This window comes from Phacochoerus africanus, chromosome 14 (genome assembly GCF_016906955.1).
Source record: "Phacochoerus africanus isolate WHEZ1 chromosome 14, ROS_Pafr_v1, whole genome shotgun sequence".
NCBI lineage: Eukaryota > Metazoa > Chordata > Mammalia > Artiodactyla > Suidae > Phacochoerus > Phacochoerus africanus.
In genome coordinates, this window is record NC_062557.1 from 708,380 (window position 1) to 733,171 (window position 24,792).

At 63.6% G+C, this 24,792-nt stretch overlaps 1 protein-coding gene across 2 annotated transcripts; it reads left to right on the forward strand.

The window, feature by feature from the left end:
- Positions 1-292: 292 nt before the first annotated feature.
- On the forward strand, positions 293-24,751 carry CSNK1D (casein kinase 1 delta). Of its 2 annotated transcripts, XM_047758395.1 has the most exons (10): positions 294-701; positions 5,889-5,999; positions 15,586-15,734; positions 16,461-16,689; positions 16,870-17,040; positions 17,789-17,937; positions 19,314-19,485; positions 19,999-20,138; positions 22,265-22,328; positions 23,232-24,751. In XM_047758395.1, the coding sequence occupies exons 1-9, from the start codon at positions 626-628 to the stop codon at positions 22,295-22,297; spliced, it is 1,230 nt and encodes a 409-aa protein (XP_047614351.1). In that variant the 5' UTR covers positions 294-625; the 3' UTR covers positions 22,298-22,328; positions 23,232-24,751. The 2 variants fall into 2 exon arrangements, with proteins under 2 accessions (XP_047614350.1, XP_047614351.1); XM_047758394.1 differs by lacking the exon at positions 22,265-22,328 and having other exon boundaries at positions 293-701.
- The last annotated feature ends 41 nt before the right edge of the window (positions 24,752-24,792 follow it).

Here is a 24,792-nt window from a genome sequence, read left to right on the forward strand (position 1 = left end):
AGCAAGGAAACGCTGGCTTCCCAGACAGCTGCAGGGAATCCTGCACGAGCACATAGATCCTGCCGGCGGAAGGGGGCCAGGCGAGGGGGCTCTGGGCCCTGGGCTGCCGCCAGAGGCAGGGGGCAAGGAGCGGGGGGGAGGTGCCTGGCCGGGGGCGTCAGTGGATCGGGAGAACGCGGTCCCTACCCCTAGGGCAGCGCAGGCCCCGCCCCCAGGCCCCGCCCCGCGGTCGCGATCGCCCCGCCCCGGCCGTCGCTTGGAGCCGCGGCCCCGCCCCGCCGGGTTGCTAGGGGAAGTGACGTCACAGCGCGATGGCGGCGGCTCCTTCAGGCCCCTGAAGGGGGATTTAGGCCCGGGAGATCCGAGTCCATCCGCGGCGGGGAGAGGGCGAACGGGGTTGGCGGAGGCCGGAACAGGGGCGGCGGCGCCCGGACTGTCCCATCCGCCCCGTATTGAGGCGCTGGGAGCGGCAGGGCGGCCGGAAAGCGATGGTGAAAGCGGGGCCGTGAGGGGGGCGGAGCCGGCAGCCGGACCCGCAGTAGCGGCAGCAGCGGCGCCGCCTCCCCGAGCTCAGACCCAGGAAGCGGCCGGGAGGGCAGGAGCGAGCCGGGCCGCCGCCGCCGCCATGGAGCTCAGAGTGGGGAACAGGTACCGGCTGGGCCGGAAGATCGGCAGCGGGTCCTTCGGAGACATCTATCTCGGTGAGGCGCCCCTCCCCCCGGGCGCGGCCCCCAAACCGGCGCCCGGCCGCCGGGCTCCGCTCCGGCCGCCGCCCCGGCGACCCCGCCCCCGGCGGCCGGACCCCTGACTCGCCCCGGGGCCCCCACGGCTCGCGCCGCCCAGCTCCCCGGGCAGGAGCCTGCGCCGCCCCCCCCCCCGACCCGCGCCCCGGGGCAGCCGCCCCAAGCCTGCCCGCGGCCTCCGGGACGGCCGGCGACCCCGCAGGCGACAAAGCGGTCGGCGGGCGTGCGGGCCCGCGTCCTGCGCGCTGCGGCCGGGCACGAGACGAGGCGAGGCTTGCGCGCTGCCCCTGGCGGTGCCCAGCCCCTCCGGCCGCGGAGCGCAGGTGCAGCGCGGGGGGCCCGTCGGGCGGTAGTGGGGTACGTGTTGCGCCTCCAAGTTGCAGTCTCTGTCCCTGGCCGTCAACCAGAACGACGCTCAGGCGACCCAGGACGAAGTCAGCGTTTAGGCGTGGGCTGAAGTAGGGGCAGGTCGAGTGGCGCAGCGCTACCCGGAGCTTGTCCTTTGCTGCGAAAGTTCTCGGGGTAGACCGGAAAACCTGGGGTTAGAATGTCCCGGATTGTTGGAGGTCTCCTGCGCAAGAAGGCTCGGATACACCCGTGTGCTAGAAGGTGGGCTTGGATCTTAAAGTGGAAGTTTAAACAGAACTCAGCGGCATTCCTCGGAGGAACCGTGGGTCACTCGCTGCCACCCCCGCGTCGGGGCTGTCCAGCCCGGCACGCCTGCTGTGCGGCGGGAGGGACTGTCGTTGCGCAAGTTCGGGGTAAACATGCGCCGGTGGCGCAGCCCGCCCCGGGGCTTCCGTTCGGCTGCTGCTGCGCTTGTCGCCGAGGGTCACTGATGCTTCTGGTTATGCCTTTCAGGTGGTCCCAAGTGTGCGTGCTCCCCGCCCCATCCTGGGCTCTCGTTACCTGGAGAGGGTGCGCGACCTCGGTGGGCTGGTGTGTAAGAGGAGTCCCCACTGAGGGAGTTGGGAACTGCTTTTGGTACCCTTACCCCACAGGGTACCTGTCCCTCCAGCACGTGCGCTGCTCTCCAAGTAGGGGACACTTCAGAGACACTTGCGTTTTACTACTTAAATATTTATGTCCAGTCGTCAGGAGCTGCCTTCTCAGCAGGGTTTTGGAGGCGAAGCGCTGGGTAAATGCAAGCTGTTTGCCTTATTTATAGAACAATGGATTTTGGCAAAAGTTTTAACCTAGGATCTAGGAGCTGTACTCCAGAACCGATCCATTAGCCGCCTTTGCACAGATAAGAAAAAGATACTTTGAAGCTTTGTGTTCTCCTTTCTGAGACTTTGCCAGATGGCTGCTTTCCGAAGCTGCTTTCGGACGCCCAAGTGGAGGAAGGTTGTGACCGAGACGTTCACCGATATGGGAGCTTCGCGGGAGACACCGAGGGCCTGTCCCCAGCTGTGTCCTCCGGGCCTCACCTTGTGATGGACGCACCAGTGGCGCTTGATACAGATCGGGCTTGCCGGCCTCAGAGGGGTCTGTCCTCAGTCTCCTCCACCTTGAGGCTCGGGAACCCCCGTCAGGCGCGCCCTGAGGCCCACCTATTGGAATAGACTTTGACTGACTGGTGTGGCGTTCGCACAACCGATTTATTTTCTGTCACCATTGGCTCTTGTCCCACAGGGCGGTCCCTTCAGGCTGCCTGCGACCCCACAGAAGAGCCGCAAGGTGGTCTCGTTAGATTAAGATGTAGCGGGAAAGGTGGGTCTGAGGAAGCTCACCTATACCGTGGTTAAGGGTGGAAGAGGGCAGACCCTCCACGAAGACCACGTGATGGAGTGAGTTGTCTGTATCACGGGTGTTTTCTGTTTGTTAGGAGACTAATTAGGTGAGGAATCGGGTCCTCATCTTAAAAATGAGTGTGTTCTCCGTATCCTGGCGTGACAGTTAAAACCACGCCTAGTACTGTCCCTTCGCCCTAGTGTCAGAAGGCTCCTGACTCCTCCAGGTAGGTTCACCTTGTCTTTAGGCCTGGGGTTTGGGGTCCTGAATTTCCACCTGAGACTTTCTGGTGCTTTCAGGTATTTGAGGTGGGAGGAAAGAAAGCTTGTTCAGCTTGCAAAGTGCCTCCTGGACCCAGAAAGCCCAGTGTTGCCCTCCCTTCCCAGTGGCCTGCCGTGCTGACGTGGGCAAGCGGCACTGTGCCCTGCCAGCTTGTTCCAGTCCTTCCCAAACACGTGAGCCCCTATTCTTAGGGAACTCTGTTCCCCCCCCCGTCACGATTGGTGGGATGGAGGTTTCCTTCCTACCGGTTCTTGGCACTTGGGCTTGCGCCTTTCGCTCCATCAGCTCACTGGGGATGGCCTCTCCTGTCCAGATGTTACCCAGCCGGACTGTGTCTGCGGCTTCATCACGGACACAGGTGCCTGTTGGGAAGGAAAGCTTAGTACTCGCTGACGGTGCTTCTCTGCAGTGGACCTAGCTGGGTGTCTGGCACGTAGTAGGGCTTCTGAAGTGCTGGCCGGCTGGCTGTCAGAAGAGGAGAGCAGTTAGCTGCCTGCACGCTCAGCTTGAGCTTTCGTCGTTTTCTGTCTGTGTTCTCAGGGTGGTTTCTGGTGAGAAGTCACCAGACTGTGTCAGCTGTCTTGTCAGTGGTTGCCCTGCGAGAATGACCTTTGCCCTGCTGTTCAGAGGCCTCTCCCTGCTTCTTCGTGATAAGACAGGCATCCGTGGGAGTCACCTTTCTGTCCCAGGACGGGGTCCTGCTGGGGGTTAAGTTCACGTAATTTACCATCTGCCTTCGCGCAGCTTGAGAGATGGAGTTTTGTTTTCCCAGGACCAGCCTTAGCCTGTGTCTGACGTAGCCGGACGTCCCTGCTTAGGGAGGAGGACTCCTGTGTGACTGGCACTGGAGCTGCACAGCGGAGCTGAGGTTGCTGGGAGATAAACACGCCCCTGAGTCAATGGGACATGCTCCGAATCTGGCCTCCAGAGCTTCGTGGTGTCTTGGGGATGTTTGTTCCCCATGTAGAAGTACTTCTAAAAGTTACCTGCGGTGAAGGACTGGGTTTTGTAATTTCTGATGTTACAGACCGGCGCTTTTGTAAAATACAGTCCTGTCGCAGTGTCACGTTGCTGTCAGCTCCTGGGTGCTTCCTGGCTGTCCTGTGTGTGTCCCCTTGTGGGCTGGTGGCGGCTTGAGGACTAGACATGGGGCAGCGCAACCAGTGGAGCATATGGGCTGCTTTCAGCCAAGGGAGCTGGGACAGGACTGCAGGGCTGGGGACTGGTGGACCTCAGTTTTGCTTAGTGGTCTCTGGTGTTTGGTTTGCATGGGAGGCACAGAACTTGAAGCTCTGCTGCTTCACCCAGTGGGGGAAGACCTCTCAAAAAAGGCAGCCCTGAGTGTTGTGCTGCCCTTGAGTCTGTTTGGCAGGGAACCCTTGTCCACCTCCTCTCTGAGTCATCAGACTCAGGGCAACCTTCACATCTGTGGTCCTGGGGGAGGCTGGCCGTGTTGCTGGTGTGGTCCTGCGGGAGGCTGGCCGTGTTGCTGGTGTGGTCCTGCGGGAGGATAGAATTCATACTGTTCCAGAGTCGCCTGTGGTCATTTGTCCCCAAGACTGTCAGTATTGCAGGGTGACTGCCAAACCTTAGCTTTGTCCGCTGCAGTATGGTGGAGCTAGAAGCGTTCTTAGCCTTCTCAGAGATGCTAGTTCTGTAGGCAGCCTGTGCGGGCCCAGGCTGTCTTGTCATTGAGGACCTGCCTCCTAGCAAGGGTGACAGTGCCAGCAAAGTTGGAGGAGCAGGAGTCCTCTCAGCAGAGGCTTCACTGCTCCTGCTTTGGGGGGCGGGGAGTTGCTGACGTAACTCGTGAGATGAGTCATCCGTTCCTCCTGGGCTTCCGAGTTCAGTGCAGGGCTCCAGGTCCTCACAGGAACTCTGAGTTCATTTTTCATCTGCACGGTACATTTTATGATGAAGTCGTTTCTCTTGATAGATTGTCCCAACCTCAGGCAGGAAGAACAAAATGTATTACCTGTCTTTCTTCGGAGTGCCCAGGAGTCTCTGTGGAGTGGTGGGGGGAGTTCTTCAGTCAAGCATGGTCACTGGCAGTGACCAGGTGGTGCTTACCCCACGGAACCCCAGCACTGGGGACCAGTTTGGGATCCAGGTGGGCTAGGAGTGGCCACATCTCGTCAGCGATCTGAGCAGACGAGGGGAGAATGCCTCCCTGCCCTTCCTCGGCACTTACTGGGTTTGTGACTCAGCTGACAGCTCTCCTGCAGGTCTCGTTGCTCTAACGCCTGCCGAGTTCTCTCTACCTTTTGTCCAGGAGTCTCCGAGTGCTTTGTCACCTCACCCACTCACCCCACAAGTCCCTCAGGATGCAGGCTGCAGGTCTCCCCACTGAAGACAGGTGGCCAGAGAAACTGAGTCGCCCAGGACTGGCGGGGTTGCTTTGCCCCGCAGCACGGGTCTCCCTGAGCAGGCCGTGTCTCAGGTTCCGTCTGGTTACTGGTCAGAGCGTTAATTCCTTCGCACACAGCACTGCTAGCGGGAGGGATTAAAGTGCATGTACTCGGAGAAGCTGGCGAGGAAAGCAGGGGGGAGCGGGCTGAGCGCCGAGGCTGCTTTTCCCTCGGCTTCTGGAGGAAGGTCCTGCAGCGCAGCTTTGGGCCTCCACTGACGCCTGGAGGGGTGGCGGGTGTCACGTGTGCGGGCCCTTACTGGAGCCAAGAAGAGGGTGGCTGAGCTCCCGTCATGGCACAGCGCCAGTGAACCTGACTGGGACCCATGGAGGTTCAGGTTTGCTCCCTGGCCTTGCTCAGTGGGTTAAGGATCTGGCGTTGCCTTGAGCTGTGCTGTGGGTCGCAGACATGGCTCGGATCCCACGTTGCTGTGGCTGTGGTGTGGGCCAGCAGCTGTAGCTCCGACTCAGCCCCTAGTCTGGGAACCTCCATGTGCCGTGAGTGCGGCCCTAAAAAGCAAAAAAAAAAAAAAAGGTGAAGAGTAGGGTATTTTCCCACAGGGACATATCTGTCCTGACCACACCTGACAGCAGAGAGTGGGGTGCACCTATCACCTGGCCCTTGGGAGACCCTGCAGCCTTCGTCTCTCCAGCGTGGGATGACTTGGGTTGGGTGGGGGACTCCAGATGGATAATGCCTGTGATTTTCTTTCTTTGCCAAGGTACGGACATTGCTGCGGGAGAAGAAGTTGCCATCAAGCTTGAATGTGTCAAAACTAAGCACCCTCAGCTCCACATCGAGAGCAAAATCTACAAGATGATGCAGGGAGGAGGTACGGCTCGCCTGGTGGCAGCGAAGGCCAGGGCAGTACGGGTGTCGTGAGCTGCTTTGTGTGGGGCGGGGAACCGTTCCCACCCTGAGCCCGTCCCATGGCTTCTTCAGACTCTGCCTGAGTCCGCGGACCCTCCGTCCTCAAAACGTCATTTCGTGCTTTTCTCATAAACATCCCCTTGCTTGGTTTTTTGTTACGTGACTGTCTTTGGACATGGCCTGCGAGGACGCTGACCTGGAGGACGTCACTGGTTCTCCTGGGCCACCTCTGTCACGCCCTCGGCTTTGGGCCAGACCCTGCAGACTCTCCTGAGTGAGGGGCACGGCCTCAGCCACCCTGTCCAGCTCAGTTACTGCCCCCGCCCCAGGAACCCGCCTTGGAGCGCGAGGGTGCCTGAAGGCGGAGGGTGCCCAGCCTGAGGTCAGGGTGCTGGCATTCTCTCAACTTTGGTTGTTTGGCTGGCGGAGCAGGAGGGGGTCTTGCTGGGGGTCTCAGAGTCCTGGGGATGCTGTAGCGTTCTGAAGGGTGTGCCCGGGCCACTCCTCAAGGAGCTCAGGAGGCCAGGGCGTGGCCCGGGGTGTCTCGGGCCTTCTCCGGGGTCAGGGCTTGCTGTGCGGAGATGGGCCGTGCTGCTTCCTCTCTGGCAGCTTGTCCATCAGAAGCCCCCGTGGTGCCTTCCTGGCGGGCGTGGGGTGGGAGGGCTCTCGGCGCTTTGCCAGGGGAAAGCTTGGCTGCACGGGCTCTGTGGCCCTTCTGTCGGGGAGGAGGGGACTGGCGAAGCCACGTCTTGACATCTTTGCTCTGCGAAGGGGGTGAATGCGTGCTGCTCCCCGAAGCCAGCCTTTCTCTGTTGTCACCGCACAGGGTGTCTCTCCAGTCGCGGCTCGTCTTAGAGCAGCGCGGTCCCGCGGGGGCGCCGCGCACCACAGCGGCCTCGTCCCGCGCCTCCTGTCCCGGGTCCCCCGGGGCCAGAAGAGGCGGCGGGCTCTCGGGCGGCCTGTGGGGAGGCGACTCTTTGGCTCCCCTCGTGCCCGGGAGAGGTCAGTGGAGGACCCCATGGGTGTGTCGGCCCTCGGCGGGCTTCTCTGCGCAGCTGTCAGCGGAAGCGGTGACGTGGGCTGCGGCCTTCGTGGTGGGGAGGAGCCCGAGGCTGGACGTTGTGTTCCGAGGAGCAGCATTTCCGCAAGGCCGCGGAGGCCTGGTGTCGGGGTCCGGGTCGGGGGAGGGCGGGCGAGGGCTGGCGGCGCCGCCGTCACGTCTCTCACTCGTGTGCCTGGTCCGCTCCCACGGTGGGGCCCAGACGCTTGCCGTCTTTTTATTAGGAAGCCTCGATGGCACCTAAGAACATGCGTGGCGTGGGGCTTCAAGGGCGGTGACACGGAGCGCGGAACGCCACCGGCGACCTGCCTCCCTTGTCTTTAGATTGTTGTCGCGCTCACCCGCCGGAAGTCTGTTTTTCACAACCTGATGACGTGCTCCCCGAAGCCAGCCTTTCTCTGCTGACACAGCACAAGGTGTCTCTCCAGCCGTGCTATTTACGTTGTTCTCAGGTTGAATCGGCAGACACTTCGTGAAAAACGGTGCTCGCGTTCATGCCGAATCCCCGTGTTTGCATTGAAACCTCCCACAAGTCGGGTGGAGGCCTGTCCAGGCGGGCGCTGTCCCCACTGCCCCCAGGTGTGTTGTGGTGCCCTTGGCCCCGATGAGGGAAGAGGTGGCAAGTGGTAGCAGGCTGGGTGACCATTTCCTGTGCCGGGGCCGCGGGCCAGGGGCAGCTGGCGTCTGCGGCTGGCAAGACCCGTGCCTGGGCGCGGGGCCGCATCCCAGCCGCTGCTTCTCTAACCCACGGCCCCGCGTGTCCTTCCGGTTGTCTCAGGTCACAGGGCGGCCGTCTGTACGGGTAGCAGCCCGTTCTTGCGTGTGGCTTCCTGGCCGTGTGCTGCCTGGGGCTGTGGCACGTGGTTTGCAGAGAGTCCACGCAGGACGAAGCAGGCGGCCCAGCGTCCTCGTCCTCTGGCCGGAGTGCTGAGAGCAGAGCGCCTGGCCGGGCGCGTAGGTGCGGCCAGGGGCTGGAAGGAAGGAGCTGCTGTGACAGGCCGTTGGAGCGGGCGGGCGGTGGCCAGCCCCTGCCACTCGCCCCCCCAGTCCCCCCGCTTCCAAATAGACACAGTACAGTCTTGCTGGGTGCGTTCTGCGGCCTTCCTTTTTGGCTCGCTGTGCTCCTGAGGCGGGTCTGCGGTGGCGCAGCTGTGCTCTCATGGTTTTCGTCGCTGTTAACGTGCTCCCTGGGCTGGGAGCCGAGGTTGGCGCTCAGCGCTTTGCTCTTAAAGATGGTGCCTGGATGACCCCGAGCCCACGCCTGTAGGTGCAGAACCCGAGAGTGCCCCTGTGTTTGCTGGAGGGGCCTGCAGGGTGGCACCGGGGCTTTGGGGAGCAGGGGTGCGTTCCAAGGGGGCGCTCGTTTACCCTCCCGCCTGCACGGCATCGGGGCTCCTGTTGGATCCGCATCCTCTTCAGCCTCGCCGTTGCCCCCTCTCCAGCGTGGCCGGCGGTGTCCCAGCCAGGCCAGACGGCGTTTTCACGGGGTTGTTTGCAAGAGCGAGGATGGGAGAGCGAAGAAGTCAGCGTGCTCGTGCTCGTGGCTAGGAGACCCCCGTCCATCGGCTTCTTCTTGGTCCCGACCCCACTTTCTGCCGGGGCCCCTGCTTCTCTCCCTGGGATTAGAGGTTAAGTAGGTGTGAGCAGCCTGAGTGTCACGAATCACGTCCAGGAATGGTCTTGGCTCAGGAGGCTGGCAGCGAGGAACGGAGCGTTTCTAGCTGCTTCCGTTTTTTGGCGCAGGTCACCTAAGGGTTGTGGAGACAGAGTTCCCATCATGGCTCAGCAGGCAACAGACCTGACTGGCATCCGTGAGGACACAGGTTCAACCCCTGGCCTCGCTCAGTGGGTTAAGAATCCGCCGTTGTCGTGAGCTGTGGTGTCGGTCGCAGACGAGGCTCAGATCTGGCGGTGCTGGGACGGATGTCTGGCTGCTTTTCTTTCAGTACAGTAGGGAGTTTGCAAACAGTGGAAACCCTGGAAGAACTTGGAGAAAGACCCACACGCTGCACCGAGAGCAGCTGCGCCTCACCTCCCGCAGCCCTCGCAAACGGTGGGGCGGCAGAACCCGGTGTCAGCACGTCTGCCGCCTTCAGATGCAGTGAGTCCAGCGGGCGAACCAAACCCTTTGTCCTTCAGCCGCCACACTGGCCACTGCTGCCATGGGCAGGACGCTGGCACCAGGTGCTACGGAGGAGCCCTCGCCTCTGGTCTCAGGACGCCGAGGGGAGAGAGCCACGCCTCGTTAAGCCTTAAGGATCTGGGTTCTTGCTTCGTGTGGCCACCCGGTAGCTCGGGGTGGGGGCACAGGACCCTGGTGAAGGGCCAGGGAGGGACACAGGCCTGCCGGGGGAGGTGCAGGAAGGCTTCCAGCGCGGAGACAGCCTTCCCTGCCTGGCCTCCCCTGCCCCGTCCGAGCCACGTTTCCTGATCGTGCTCATTCCTGCCTTCTGGTAGGAGGCGCTCAGCTGGAGGGCAGCAGAGTCAAAGCCTGGCCTCCGGTGGAACGGTGGCTTTGGAGGGTTTCAGGAGGGCAGACGAGCCAGCTCTAATCGGCAGAGTGAGATGGTGCGGTAGGCTCTGCTCTCCAAAAAGTTGTCCTTCTCAGTGTCAAAACCCCAGAGTTGGTGCCTGCTGTGCTTTCCTGGAGCCACCGCCACCGCCGCTGGCCTGAGACTGAGGCACACAGACGAGTTTCTGTCAAGAAAGGGATTGAAACGCGCAGATGGGTCGTTTGCAGGGGGCTAGTGCCGTCAGCACCCCGAAAAGGGACCCCAGGGAGCAGTAGGCCTGTGCTGCCGCAGGGCTGTAGCTGTTGGCCTGCCTCCCTTCGCCTCAGCCCGGCACCCCGCCCCGCCAGTGGGTCTGGAGGAGACCAGCGCGGCCCTGAGGTCCCCCGAGAGAGCACTTTGCCTGGCCCTGCGCCTGGTCTTCTGTCATTAGCGTGTAGCTTTTCCTTTTAGGAAAACGCCCGGCCTCTTTCCAAAGCTGGGGTTTGGGGTGGAGACGCCAGGAAACAAGCGGATGCGGGAGGGCTGTCCCCCACGCCCTCAGGCACTGGCACAAGCAGGGTTGGCGCCTGGCACCCCAGCTTTGCCCACTTCCTCCACCCCCCGGGCCCTCGGCTCAGTCTTGGTAGGGCAGGGGTGTGAGCTCCTGCTCCTGAAAGGAGGCCGGCTCACTGTGGGGTGATGCCCTGGCAGAGGGGGCGCTTCTGGGGTGGGCCGGGGAAAAAGTGGGTTCCTTGGCACGCAGGTCTACACCTGCCCACAGCCGCCTCTGGCCTGTCTCCGTCCATCTCTGCACTCCCAACACAGAACACCCTCCAAGGCCGGTGGCTGGAGAGCTTCCGGGCCCTCGGCCGCCTTCCGAAAGGTCATCTCTGCTGCCTCGTCCTCCGTGAGGCTCTGGACGCTCTCCGTGTCTCCCTGGGACTCAGACATCCGCTTGGAGGCCAGGCGTGGCCTCGGGTGCCGGCGGCTCTGCTGGCCCCGGAGAAGTCCAGAGGCCAGCGCGTCGTTCTTAAAATACTGTTTACAGCAGCGGAAGAACCCGTGGGGTATAGGTGTGACCTGTATATGGAAAATTTTAAGCTTCGTTGGAGGACCCTGACCAAGACTGGTCAACGGCAGCCGTTCTGTTCGTGGTCAGGGCACCGCGGCAAGATGCCGCCTCCCAGCGCTCCGGGGCTCCGGCCAAGGCCAGCAGGCCTCTTCCCACAGAGCAGGCCGACGCCAGGATTCACAGGGCTGAGAAGGGCCGAGTCGACGATGGCATGGATGCCACACGCCCACACACAGCGCCTGGGCTGGTGACGACCCGGCACCCTGGTCATGGCTTCTAGTGTCACTTGCCACCACGAGGGGCCCAGGTGCCAGGTGGGGCAGGAGGAGCTGGCAAGTCACGTGGAAGGGACGCAAGTGCTCCCAGGCCAGTGGGCGGGAGTCCAGAGGGCGGAGCGAGCCCGGAGCAGCGTCTGTCGGCCACGCTTGGGTCAGTTAGAGCCTCAGAGCGGTGAGGGGGTGTGACACAGGGGCGACCTCACCTTTTCTCTTGAGCACTGATGGCCGTCCTCGCCAGAGCGGTCGGATGAGGAGCGGAAATAAAGGAGCCTAACTGGCAAGGAGGAGGTGACGTCGTCCTGATCTGCAGGTGACGTGAGGCGGCCTGTGGGAAAAACCCTGGAGGCTCCAGGCCACCTGCTGGGCGGGTGGACGGGTCCCGCAGGGCAGCAGCGGGCAAGGTCGACGGACATTTGCACTCACAGTGAAATGCCAGGGAGAGTCTGAAATACTTCGGGGTACACCTGCCCAAGGAGGTGGGAGATCGACATGCGGAGAACCGTAAAATACCAGCAGAAGAACTTGTAGGTGATGGAAAGACCCCAGGCCCTGCATTGGAAGAACTGCTGTAGACGCGGCCGTGCTACCCAGGCCGCCTACGGATTGACGCTGCTGGAGACCACTGAGCAGCCGAGCTCTGTGGAGGCTCCGGCTGCGGACTCGGCTGTAGAGCGCGGGGGCGCCCTCAGAGACGTTGTGCAGAAACTGCTCCTCCGTAAGCAGCTGCGCTGTGCCCTGGAGGGACGCGCCGGTGCTGATAGTGGCCTTGTCATTGCCTGTGCCTGCTGCCCACTCATAGCCACACAGCACCTTCCTTAATAAAGGGCGTGTGGCCTAAAGCCCAGGGCCTTGGTTCTGCGGAACAGGGCCTCCTGGTGCCGCACTTTCTCGTGGAAAGGAGTCTCGAGGGTTTCGCGATGCTGCCCGCTCTTCCAGGACTGCCCGTTTCCCGGCAGCGCTGGGCAGCGCGGCAGAGTGGTGCCCCCTTAATTCGGTCGCTTTCAACTTCACGCTTGGCCTTTTTCACAGAATTAGAGCAAGTAGTCCCGAAACTTATATGCGACAGGATTCGCTTTGCTGTCAGTTGTCTCATCTGGTCTTGGCTTTGCGTTTCCCCCTTTCTCGGCTTGCTTTGGGTCGAGGAAGTTTTCCCTCGGGTTTCAGGATGACTTTTGTGCTGCCCCTTTGCTGAATTCCTTCGCCCTGCCTGAGCCGACTCGGGGTGGTTGTCGTTGATGTGTCACCACCCACCCCCGAGTGCATGTGGGGTGCCTTTCCCACAGAGCCCTGTCTGCGGGGAGAAACCCACCCGCGTTTCCATTTACTGTGGCATCGTTTTTGTGGACGCCGTCGCATCTTTTAAATGTCAGTTGTCTTTATGTACTTGGGTTGCTCCTCCCCGGCCTCATCCCTTTCTGTAGGCGTGGACGTCCCGTAACAGGGGTCACAGGGCGGGCCTGCTGGGGCTTGACTGGTCACCTCCTCGGTCTGTGACTGTTGGATCTCAGCTCCGAGGTGTTTTTGTGGATGGCCGGTTCTGTGCCCAGCGCTGGGAAGGTCTTCCTCCACGGCGCTCTTTCTCCGGCTGCTTCCAGGGTGGTCTGTTTGTCCCGATCTGGGCTGGCGTCTGTGTCTCCCTCGGCTTCCCCTCCGTGTGCTCTCGGTTCCCTCCTCCCTCTCCGTGGGGCTCCAGTTTCAGGTGGCAGGGTCGTGAGGCTGTCCTGTCGCTCCGAGCGCTTGTTGGCTTTTGCAGTGGCTTCTGTCGCTGTGCCTTCAGGTCAGGCGTCTCTTCCCCCGCAGTGTCTGACCTGCTGTTAATCACATCCTCCCGGACGGTGCAGTCTCGTCTCTGGGAGCTGAGGTGTGCATCTTCCATTTCGTCTCACGCGGGACACAGCTGTTGTTCATGGCAGCTTCCTCCTCTGCTGCCTCTGACACCTGAGTCTGTCTTCACGGGTCTTCTCCGCGTGGGTCCTGTTTGCCGCTTCCTGGCGTATCTGGTGCTCTTTGGGCGCAGCACTGAGGTTCCACGTCCTCAGACTCGCTCAGCTCTGTGATGGGTTGGAGCTGCTCGGTTTGCCCCTCTGCTCGCTCAGGCAGGACTGGCGTGTCGCGTCTCAGTGGTGGTGTCGCTCGATGCCCACGGTCGTGTCGACTTGTGCCTTCTCCTGGTTACTGTGTGTGAACACAAGTTGGGTCCCTTTGTCCATCTTGGCGGGACTCTCACGTAAGACACCAAAGAACAGTAAAGGAGCGGACCGAGACCTTGGAGCTCCCGTCGTGGCGCAGCGGAAAGGAATCCGACGAGGAGCCATGAGGTTGTGGGTTCGATCCCTGGCCTCGCTCAGTGGGTTAGGGATCCCGCATTGCTGTGGCTGTGGTGGAGGCCGGCAGCTACAGCTCCGATGTGACCCCTAGCCTGGGAACCTCCATATGCCGTGGGTGCGGCCCCCAAAAGCAAAAAAGAAAAGATCAGTACGTTCATCTTCGTTAAACCCTAGCATCTCGGAGTTCTCATTGTGTCTCGGTGGTTAACAGACCCGACCAGCGTCCATGAGGACTTGGGTTCGATCCCTGGCCTCGCTCAGTGGGGTTAAGGATCCAGGGTTGCTGTGAGCTGTGGTGTAGGTCGCAGATGTGGCTCGGATCCCACGTTACTGTGGCTGGGGCATAGGCCGGTGGCTACGGCTCCGATTCAACCCCTAGCTTGGGAACCTCCACATGCCACCGGTGAGGCTGTGAAAGACCAAAAAAAAAAAAAGTAGCGTCTCTGTTCATCACAAGACCCAAAGAAAGTAAAAAACATCCATTAACAGAGAGAAGGTATTTATTTGCCTTTCATAAAAATGATAATAGTTGAGTATCCAGAATTTATAAAAGAACTGCTGTAAATAAAAGACCCTGTGATAGAAAAAAATTGTCAAAAGATACGACTAGACGTTTTGGAGAAGAGGAGACATACAGCCAGTAAATAATGAAAAAAGATGCAAACTGGGAGTTCGGTGAGAACCGTTTCACACCCACCCACCCGACTGGTGGAAATTAAGAGCTCTGATGAGATCCTGCCTGAGCTGGAACCTGTTCACTTCTGACCGGCTGTGAACGGGGTTGTTTTCAAAAGCAGTTTGACGTTATCTTGTGTAGTCAGATGACTTGTACCCTGTGTTTCTCGGTACAAACCTGGGAGAACTAGGTAAGAACAGGGACTCATGCGTGGGACCTTTGACCAGTGGACACGCGTGAGAACGTCCTTTGCATCCTGTTTAATCATAAGAAACCGGGCCTGTGCTGTGCTCGCCGAGTGGGTGCGTGTGGCGCGTACACGTTATCAAAGCCGGGGAAGGGCGCAGTCCCTCGTGGCCCTCGTCCAGGGGGTGGGGGGTGAAAGCGGACCCCGTGGGGGTAGCGGCCCTGGTCTGTGTTCACTAGGGTGCCGCAGACTTCCTTACATCGTGTGTATGCCTGTGTCATATGTCAAAGGTATTTTTTTAAAACTATTTCGTTTTTTGGCCGCACCTTTGGCATGTGGAAGTTTCCAGACCAGGGATGGAACCCGTGCCACAGCTGAATCCTTAACTGCAAAGACAGGGAACTGCTGAAGTGTATTGTTAAGATACTTAATTTAAAAATAACAGGCGTTCCCATTGCGGCTCAGTGGGCTGTGAACCCGACTGGTATCCATGAGGCTGCGGGTTTGATCCCTGGCCTCACACTCAGTGGGTTAAAGGGTCCGGCGTCGCTGTGAGCTGTGTTGTAGGCCGGCAGCTGCGGTTCTGATTGGACGCCTAGCCTGGGAACTTTGATATGCCGCAGGTGTGGCCCTGAAAAAAAAAAGCCCAAAAATGAAAAACAAAAGGAAGCGTTTGCCCCATTGGTATCAGAACTAAAACTATTAGCGTCTTATAGTATCGGAAGGTAAGGCAGTGCTCAGAACGGGCAGCGCCTGCCGCGAGGGGCCGCTAGGGAGCAGCCAAGGCTGGGACACGCTGTGCAGCAGGGTCCAGGACGTTGTTGGAGAGCGGGCCACACGGATGGGAGACCCTGAGCGCCTAAACGGGGAGAAGAGAACTCCCGAGGCCCGCGTGTCGGTGCTCTGCTCCGGGAGGGCACAGACCTCTTCCGTGTGGGCCGCGCCTGGTGACCTCCCCCCAGAGAGCAGGAGGACCGCCGGGGGGCCCAGGCCCTGACATGACGTGATGGGAAGGGCACTTTCCCCCGAACCCACACACCCAGACTAACGACGGGGAGAAGACAGACACCAGCACGGGGCCATCTGCGAGCCCCTGCCCAGCCCTCCTCCAAACTGCCGGGCCCTTCACCCCAGGAAAGGCCGAGACCCTCCCAGCCGGGAGGAGCCCCAGGCGACGGGGGGCCGGGGAGAGTGGTTCCTGGATCGGCGGGAGGGCGTGAGGTTGGAACTGAGAGGACACGGAGAGTGTGTTGCTCATGACAGCACCACATGCGTGCCTTAGTTGTGACAGGTGCACCAGGCTGCTCTAGGATGTTGGCACCGGGAAGCTGGGTGCTGGTGTGGGGGGAGCCCGGCCCCTCCCCCACTCCTCATCGAGGGGCTGGTGCAGTTGGTCACAGGTGCCAGCGCAGTGCCCCAGGGTGGTGGGGGCGGGCTGACGCTGGCTCTCTTGCAGTGGGCATCCCCACCATCCGGTGGTGTGGGGCCGAGGGCGACTACAATGTCATGGTCATGGAGCTGCTGGGGCCCAGCCTGGAGGACCTCTTCAACTTCTGCTCCAGGAAGTTCAGCCTCAAGACCGTCCTGCTCCTCGCTGACCAGATGGTGAGAGCGCCTTTTCCTCAGGTCCCACGCTGGGTCTGGCTCAACAGCGCAGGGCCTGCGAGCGCACGGGGAGGGCAGGAAGGGCTCGGGGTCCTCCAGGGCTTTGTGTCCACAGCACAGCTGTCACGTCAGGCTGCGGCTGCCCTCCTGTGAGAGCCCAGGGCGGGGCCGGAGGGATCAGCTCGGTGCCCCCACACGTTTTTATTTTTTTTGTCTTTTTGTTGTTGTTGTTGTTGTTGCTATTTCTTGGGCCGCTCCCGCGGCATATGGAGGTTCCCAGGCTAGGGGTTGAATCGGAGCTGCAGCCACCGGCCTACGCCAGAGCCACAGCAACGCGGGATCCGAGCCGCGTCTGCGACCTACACCACAGCTCACGGCCACGCCGGATCGTTAACCCACTGAGCGAGGGCAGGGACCGAACCCGCAACCTCATGGTTCCTAGTCGGATTCGTTAACCACTGCGCCACGACGGGAACTCCTCCCCACACGTTTTTAAATTGGTGTAGGGTGCTGGGTTTTTTTTGTTGTTTTTTTTTTTTTTTTTTTGGCTGTGCCTGCAGCATAGGGAAGTTCCTGGGCCAGGAACAGCGCCCAAGCTGCAGCTACCACCTGCACCACGTGGGTCCTTCCTTTGTGCCCCTTTCTGACGCCGAGGGCTGCGGAGTGTGGGCACCGGTCTCCTGTGGGGCCCCCTGGGCTTTGACCTGGCTCCCCCCCTCCCCGCAGATCAGCCGCATCGAGTACATCCACTCGAAGAACTTCATCCACCGGGACGTGAAGCCGGACAACTTCCTCATGGGGCTGGGCAAGAAGGGCAACCTGGTGTACATCATCGACTTCGGGCTGGCCAAGAAGTACCGGGACGCCCGCACCCACCAGCACATCCCCTACCGCGAGAACAAGAACCTCACCGGCACCGCGCGCTACGCCTCCATCAACACGCACCTCGGCATCGGTGAGGCCTCCGGGCCCTTCCCGGCTGGGGCGGGGCGGGGCGGGCGCGGGCTGGCTCCCTGATGGCCCCCGCGACGCTGTTGCCGCTCTTGCCGTCTGGGCTGAGAGCGTCTCTCGGCAGCAGGGGCGGCCTGTGCCGCGCAGGCATGCGTGCCGCCCTGACCCTCGGCCCTCTTCCCAGAACAATCTCGAAGGGACGACCTGGAATCTCTGGGCTACGTGCTCATGTACTTCAACCTGGGCTCGCTGCCCTGGCAGGGCCTGAAGGCGGCCACCAAGCGCCAGAAGTACGAGCGCATCAGCGAGAAGAAGATGTCCACGCCCATCGAGGTGCTCTGCAAAGGCTACCCCTGTGAGTGTCCCGGGGCCGGCGGGGGCGGGGCCCGAGGCTGGGGGGGAGGGGGCGAGGCCCCGCCCACACCCCTGTGGGTGTCCCAGGGACGGGGGGCGGGGCCCTGCCCACACCCCCGTGAGCGTCCCAGGGATAGGGGGCGGGGCCCGAGGCGCGCGGGGGGGGGGGGGGGGGCGAGGCCCCGCCCACACCCCCATGAGCGTCCCAGGGATAGGGGGCGGGGCCCGAGGCGCGCGGGGGGGGGTGGGGGGCGAGGCCCCGCCCACACCCCTGTGAGTGTCCCAGGGACGGGGGGCGGGGCCCGAGGCGGGGGCGGGGGGGGGGCGCCCACACCCCTGTGAGTGTCCCAGGGACGGGGGGCGGGGCCCGAGGCGGGGGCGGGGGGGGGGCGCCCACACCCCTGTGAGTGTCCCGGCTTGGGCGGGGCCCGAGGCTGGGGGCCGAGGCCCTGCCCACACCCCTGCGCTGGGGCGGGACAGGGGCAGGTGGCCTCCGTCCCTAGAAGAAGGCTCCTCTGTCTTCCTAAGCCGTGCCTCCCGGGGCCCTTTGTTTTCCTGGGGCGGCCCCTGGGGTAGGTTCCCCCGATGAAGCCTAGGGTCCGGCACTGTTTTCTCAGCCTCTTTGCTCAGTGTGTGCCCGCGTTTCATGTCCAGCACGTGGCAGGCCTGCTCAGGGGTCCTGCTGACAGCCGCCGTGCGGCCCTCGGTCGGGCCACGGCTGGTTACCCTGAGTTTCCCGTGTTTTGCAGCCGAGTTCGCCACGTACCTGAACTTCTGCCGTTCCCTGCGCTTTGACGACAAGCCTGACTACTCGTACCTGAGGCAGCTTTTCAGGAACCTGTTCCACCGCCAGGGCTTCTCCTACGACTACGTCTTTGACTGGAACATGCTCAAGTTTGTAAGTGTGCCGCCCGCCGCCGAGCCTCCCCCTCCCTCCTCCGACACCATGGGGCGGGCTTCGGGTGGCGTCGCGGATGTGGGGAGCACGAGGGCCTCCGAGACCGAGAAGGCCCTTCCAGGACAGCCAAGGCCACGGGGGTGTCTGTGGTGCAGGCCTGCCCCCTGAGGTCACTGTCGTCGTCGTCGTCCATCCTGGGGTGTCCAGCCGGTGGCCCGGGTGGCCGGGTCACTGGGGCGTGGCTGCCCCCGTGTGGTGAGGACCTGCCTCTTCCCCTGCGCGGCCTCCGAGGGGCGCCATGTGTTCCCAAGGCGGGAGCCTGGCTGTGTGAGCAGGGGCCGAGCAGGCTGGCGCTTTGGTGTTGCTCTGAGACAGGCCTCCTGTCGCTGAGTCTGTCCAGTGCACTCGATCAGTCTTCGGGAAGCACTGCCGGCGTTCCAGTGTCTCATTCAAAGTTGGTTCTAAGTTTTTAGTTCTGCGCTTCAAACCAAAGCAGGCACGTTTCTGGGGTGACGGAACCTGATGGGGACAGAACCGCCTCTTGAGGCCCCAGCGCAGAGCAGGCAGCCCCTTCCCAGGGCCTCAGGTGTGCAGTGCTCACACCGGGATCAGGTGGAGGGTGGCTGCAGCCTCCTGCAGTGGGGCCAGCCCCAGGCCTGGTCCGTGTCCGCTGGGAGCCAGGCCCCTCTGTCAGGGTGGCCCGGAGTTGCCACCGCTGGACCTCCTGCCAGAGCCGCTCTGCCACGGTCTGTTCTCTGGCAGATGATTTCGGACCTGCCCTCTGCACCGTGTTGGCACCGCTGGTCCCTGTTGTGCCCAGAGAGCTGCCCGTGCGGTTTGGACAGAAGGGCGTGGCTGCGCCAGGGGCGGCTCGGGAGCGGGGCGCTGCGAGGGCTGGCGGGAGTTGACTAGGACGGGTGCCAGCACCGCACTTCCTCAGGTGCCCCCAGGCTTCCGGTTGCACTTCACTGTTTCGGGAGCAGCCCGGCCGCCTCATCACCTACGCGCCGCCGTGACCTTCGCCTGGGGCTCGGGGCTCTGGCTGGAGCCCTCAGCCGACCGAGTGCTGCCTCTCCCTCCAGCTTCGCGGGCCCCGACTCTCACGGGGCTGGGCCACCTCTGACCCAGGCTGGCTCCCGTCCCACGGGGCAGGGCTGCTGGGCGCCGCCGGTCCCGGCTTTGAGGAGGCAGCGGCTGGGGCTTTCTCTGCGCACCGGCGGGCCGGGCCGCCAGGTTCCGGGGGGAGAACCGCTGGGCTGCTGCGTGGCTGGCGACGGCTGCCCCGGCCCACGGACCCCCACGCGCGGCGTCGCTGGAGCAGTGGCTGAGAATCGCCGAGCCCAGTTCAGTCCTGGTCTCGCCCTCTTTCCTCGCAGGGAGCCAGCCGGGCAGCCGACGACGCCGAGCGGGAGCGCCGGGACCGAGAGGAGCGGCTGAGACACTCCCGCAACCCAGCCACCCGCGGCCTCCCCTCCACGGCCTCAGGCCGGCTGAGGGGGACCCAGGAGGCGGCCCCTCCCACCCCCCTCACCCCTACCTCACACACGGGTGAGTGTCCTGGCGCCCCAGCACGCGCCGCCACCCGCTCTGCCGGCGGCCGGCCCTCCGGCTCGCGTGTCGGTTGCTCCGGCCGCGCCAGCGTGTGACCTTGTAGGGCCCCGTCCCCGTCGGTTGTTATCCCGAGGCGCCCGGGCGGCTGGCAGTGTCTGTTGGCGGGTGCTGGCCTCCTGAAGGGCTGCATGTCCCCCCGGGAGCTCCGCGTTGTCGTCTCGCTCGTCTCGAGACGCGCGTCCTCCCCACCACCCACCCCTCCGTTCTCTTCCTCGCCCGTTGCCTCGGCCGCCCTCCCACTGGGCGCCTGGCGCCTGGCTCCCAGGAGTCACCTGGGTGCTGCCAGGGCCCCACCGCAGGGCCGGCCTAGAGTCCGGGTGCAGCAGCGCTCCCAGCCCGACGCCGGCGCAGCCGCGGGTCCTCGTGAGACACGGCTCCCGAGGAGAGGCCCTCGCGGAGTGTGGGGCTGCGTCCTGAGGCCTCACGCTGCCCTGTCTCCCTCTCCTCCAGCGAACACCTCTCCTCGGCCCGTGTCCGGCATGGAAAGAGAGCGGAAAGTGAGTATGCGGCTGCACCGCGGGGCCCCCGTCAACATCTCCTCGTCCGACCTCACGGGCCGGCAAGATACCTCCCGCATGTCCACCTCACAGGTACGCGCCCGGCCGCCACCGGGCCCTGCGCTCCGCGGCCGCGTTGCGCGCCGGTCCTGCGGCCCCCCGCAGAGGGCGACGGCCTCGGAGGCTTCCTGCTTTCCATCCTTCTCGCTCTCCCTCTTCGGAGCGTCTGAACTGCCGGGGACCTCGTGTCTCTCGCTGCCGTGGGGCCCTCGGTTGAGGGCCCCAGGGACAAGCTCTGTGGGGCCAGGCTGCGCCCTGGCTGTGCTGGGACGCCCGCTGGCGCCTCTTCTCTTGCGCTGTCTTCCCTGGGCGGACGCCCCCAGCCTGCGGGCGCCTGGTGTTGCGGCGCGCCTGGCCCGGCCTTCGAGCCTCTGTCCTCGCTCTTGTCAGCCGGGCGCTCCACCCCTGCGGAGAGCCCTTGTCGCCGGCAGTCACTGTAGGGCGTCCTAGGCGCCCGGCGCCGTGTCTTCTCTAGCCACGCCCTATGCCCACTCGCTCTGCTCGCTGTCCCTGCCCAGCAGCGCCGCTCCTCGCCTGCGTGCTGGCAGGTCTTCTGCGCGTGGGTGGCAGGAGGCGGGCAGGGTGAGGAATGGTCCAGGTGGGCCTCTTCTCCTCTTCAGCCGGTGTCCCGTGGGGCCGGGGTCACCCCATGCTGTCTGCTGGGGGGTAGCTTGTCGGTGAATTTGGCGGGTTGAGCGTATTGATCTGGAGGCACAGGGCCTGTGCGAAGTGTCCAGAGCCTGGTCCTGCAGCGCCGGCTGGCCAGGCAAAGGGCGGGATGTGCCCAGCAGAGGAGGTGCCCCGACCACGTTTTCTTAACTGCGTGAAGTAAACAGGGCACCTGTCGCTTGCTGGCACTTCTACTGGAAACGGGCTGCTGTTCGCCCATTAAGCTTCTCTCCGGCTGGAGACGCAGCTGGTCGGAATCTTGGGGCACAGAGGCTCTGGTCAGGGGCGCGAGATTGGCCCCACGCGGCTCCCGGCCCCCAGCCATCCTGCCTCCCTCGGGACACAGAAAGGGCCTCCGGGTGTGTTCCCACGAGCCCTGGAATGCACGCCTCAGCGGCCTGGCACGGGCCCGGAGCGCCTCGGCCGGGACGAAGGAGGGCAGGCCTCTCTTTGGCTTTAACACGAGGAAGGATCAGGAAGCGCCAGGGGTTCAGGGGCGCCGGCGCCTCGGGTCTGCGTCCACCTCTGCCGCCAGCTCCTTGGGCTTTGCTGCCCAGTCTCCCCTTGAGGGCCTGCCTCTGCTCTCTGGTTCTCTCTCTGCTTTCCTACCAAGACGTGTGCCGTGGCTCTGAGGAGGGGGCGCCTCCACTTTGTCCCTCTTCCCCCCGGGGTCTCCTTAGGACCTCTGCGTTGAGGGCACAGCCCCAGTCCCCTCTGTCCAGGACAGCTCTATCCCTTGGCGCTCTTGCTGGCAGGCGCCGTTCCTGGCCGCCAAGGGCCTCTGTGATCAGGGCTGTTCCAGGCTCGGTCTGGCGGCTTCCCCCAGAGATGCGAGCGGAGCACGTGTGGTGACACAGGGGTGCAGGGTCGCAGTGGGCCGGGGTGGCCACTTCCCTAGCCGCCTCTGCCCCTTAGGGAGGAGGCGCCAGAGCCAGCACTGCCGCCTGAGGGGCCTGCTGATCTCAGCTGGGGGCGGGGGGACGTTGGCCCGTGTCCCTGGTCGTGGCTGGAGTGCCACGGAGACGGAGGGCAGCTGGCGGACGAGCCTGGCGGTGGCGTTTCTCTGAGAAGTGCCCCCTCCGTCCAGTGCTGTCGAGGGACACGATCCCGGCTCCTGGTGCCAGTCACTCGTGCGGACTGACTTGTGCGAATCCCTGCCTCCCCCCCCCCCCCCCCCCGAGGCCCGGAGCCCGGTCTTCTTCCCCGCGTCCAGCCCTCGCGTGCCTGGGCCTCGGGGAGCCGTGGGCGTGAGAGCCGATGGAGGGGCCGCCGTCGAGGGTCCCGTCCTCTTACAGCCTGCGCCCTGGGGGCGGGCTCCGTGTCGGCAGGTCCAGGGCAGGGACCACTCTTGAGAGGCCGCTCAGCGGGGAGAGGCCCAGCCCGTGGCCTGGTTCGCGCAGGCAGCGCTGGTGCAGGAGGAAGGAGGAGGGGCCTCCGTGCTGGTCCCGCCGCGAACCCTCCCCAACAGCTGTCTTTTCCCCCCACCTCAGAATAGCATTCCTTTCGAACACCACGGCAAGTAGCTGCACGGCTCCCGTCGGAAGGCAGCGCTGGGTGAGTGTGCGCAGGCCGGGTGGGGGGCTTGCATGCCAGGAGCCGCCAGCGGGCGAGGCCCCTGGCCCAGGTCTTCTCCTCAGGCGGATTCCGGGGCAGCTGTCCGCTGTCCCTTGGCACCGGCGTGGGGCGCAGGAGCCCGGTCGCGGCTCCCGTGGCCCCGAAGGCTGGTGTGGACGTTGCGTCCCGTCGTGCTGGCAGAGGGCCGCACAGGGGAGGGGGGCCCCTGCGCTCTCGCTGCGGGAGACACTCCTGGTCTCGCTGTCCCGGCTTTGTCATCTCTCTTCCTGAGCGTTGACCTATGTCGTCCTTGTTTGCTTTTCTTTGCGAGCTCGGTCTCTGCCCAGCACCTCGTCCACGCGCTCGTCTGCATTAACCCATCAGCCACAGCTGCCTGCTCCCTGCCGTCGGTGCATGGCTGGGCGTCCACGCCGGCTCCTCTCGGCAGCGACTCTTGTGGCTCCTCCTGGCTCTGTCTGCTGGGCGCTGCTCTCTGGGGGCGTCTCGGTGGGGAGTGCTCATAGGTCTTGCCCGCCGGAGTCCCAGGGCCACCGGGGCCTGGGTCCTGTGTTCAGAGCAGCAGGCTCCTTTCCAGGAAGCGGCTGGGAGCAAGCGTCCCTTCTCCGCTCGGGCCCTGGTCTGACTGACCGGCTCTCGGCCCCACGCCTCCGGGCTTCCTCGCCTGCATGGCTCTCCTTCCCTCCCCGTCTTCTGTCACTTTCTCTGCTGCACGTGTCCTGGCCTTAGAGGGACCTTCCGGAGCGGCTGGGGGTGCGCGTGCAGAGGGGCCAGGCGGTGTCTGTCCCCTGTCCCAGGGCACTGTCCCTGGCGGTGTGTCCAAGCCTGACCGGCTGCGTCCCTCAGGCCTCATGCTGACCTTCTCCTGTGCTTTGGCTCCGACAGATTGCCGGTCGGGTGGCTGCCAGCGGTCTCCAGTCCGCCGTGCACCGGTGAGAGCGCTCCTTTGGCTGAGGGCAGACATGCATGGCCGACCTACTCTGTTATAGTGACACGCCCCGGTCTAGAACCGAACCGTTACCACCGGGAGCTCTCCAGGCCACCCACCCAGCGACGCCCACGGGGAAACAAACACAAACCCAACCGGACAGACTGCACGCGCTGCCATCGCCAGGGGCTGCGCCGAGGCCCCGCGAGCTCGGTGGCAGCGGGGCTGGGAAGAAGAGAGACGAGCGCAGAGAGAATCAGACTCCCATCCAAGAGCCTCTTGGTCCGGTCCCTCGGGTGGCGGCGCGCCTGTGCCCCTGCCGAGTCTGCCGTAACCACCGACCTTCTACTCGGCTAAGACAGTTTTGTATCATTTTGCTAAAAATTATTGGCTTAAATCTGTGTGAAGAAACCTGTCTTTTTATTGTTTCTTTCCTGTCTGTTTTGCTGTCTGTAAAGAAATCCGAAGCAGACGCTGGCGTGGAGTCTGGGAGGGCAGGCCGGGCGCGGAGGAGCCCACGGGGGCCTCCCGGTCTGTGTCTCGTGCTGTCTTGTGCGGGCTGCTTGGGAGCCTGGCACGTGTATACGCGTGTGTAAGTAACGTGTGTGTCCGTGTGTGCCTGTGTCTCGTGACCTCCCTGACCCCTCCCTGCCATCCCCGAGGACTGAAGCGCCTGCTCACGGTGGACCCGCTGGGACTCTCGAGTCGTCAGAGCGATTGGACTGTGCCGGCGACGGCGCGGGCGCGGCAGGTGCCTCCCGATTGAGCAGCCACGGCGAGGAGGAAGCTGAGCCTGGAGACGTGGGGCCCCCCTGGGGGCGGGGGTGCTTGTTTCAGTGGCGCTTGCCTCAGCGCCTTTGCGTCTGGGAGGTTCTCTAAGCAGACTGTCGGCGTTAATAGCGCAGACCGGTCTTCTGTCCGTGTTAGCAACCGGATGAACGGCCAAGGGCTGTGGCGTCCGCCCCGGATGCCAGCTTGGCCCAGGCCCAGGCAGGCCGGCGCACCCAGGGGGATCGGCTCTGAAGTGCCACGAAGCAGGGGACTCTTGACAGCCTGACCACCCAGCAGGGCGAGGGTCTGGACGGGGGGGGGGGGGGGGGCTGGGCAGCCAGGGGCCTGAGAGGCGTCCGTGTCCCGGGACACCCTGACTGCCGAGTGGCCGGCCCGGAGCACAGCCGTTTGCGTCTTTCCGAATCCCGAGCCGGCTGCTCCGTGTGTTGGGGCGCGGGCACTCGGCCACGTGGGCTGAGACCCAGGAGGGTCAGCACGAGCTGCCCAGTGCCTTGCGCAGAGGGCGCCTGCCTTCCCGGGGAGGCATTGGCAGCTGCGGCCCTCGCCCCGCGCCGTGGCTGCAACGTCTGCATCGCCTGTGTGCCGGCGGCCGGTCCCTGCGCTGCGCTTCTGTTGGATCCCTGTACCCGTGTCCAGCCTCCGTGTAAATAATAAACTCATGACCACTTCCACCTCTGCTCCCTGACCTGCCGCCTGCTCGTTATTTGCTTCATCAGTTCCAGGCTC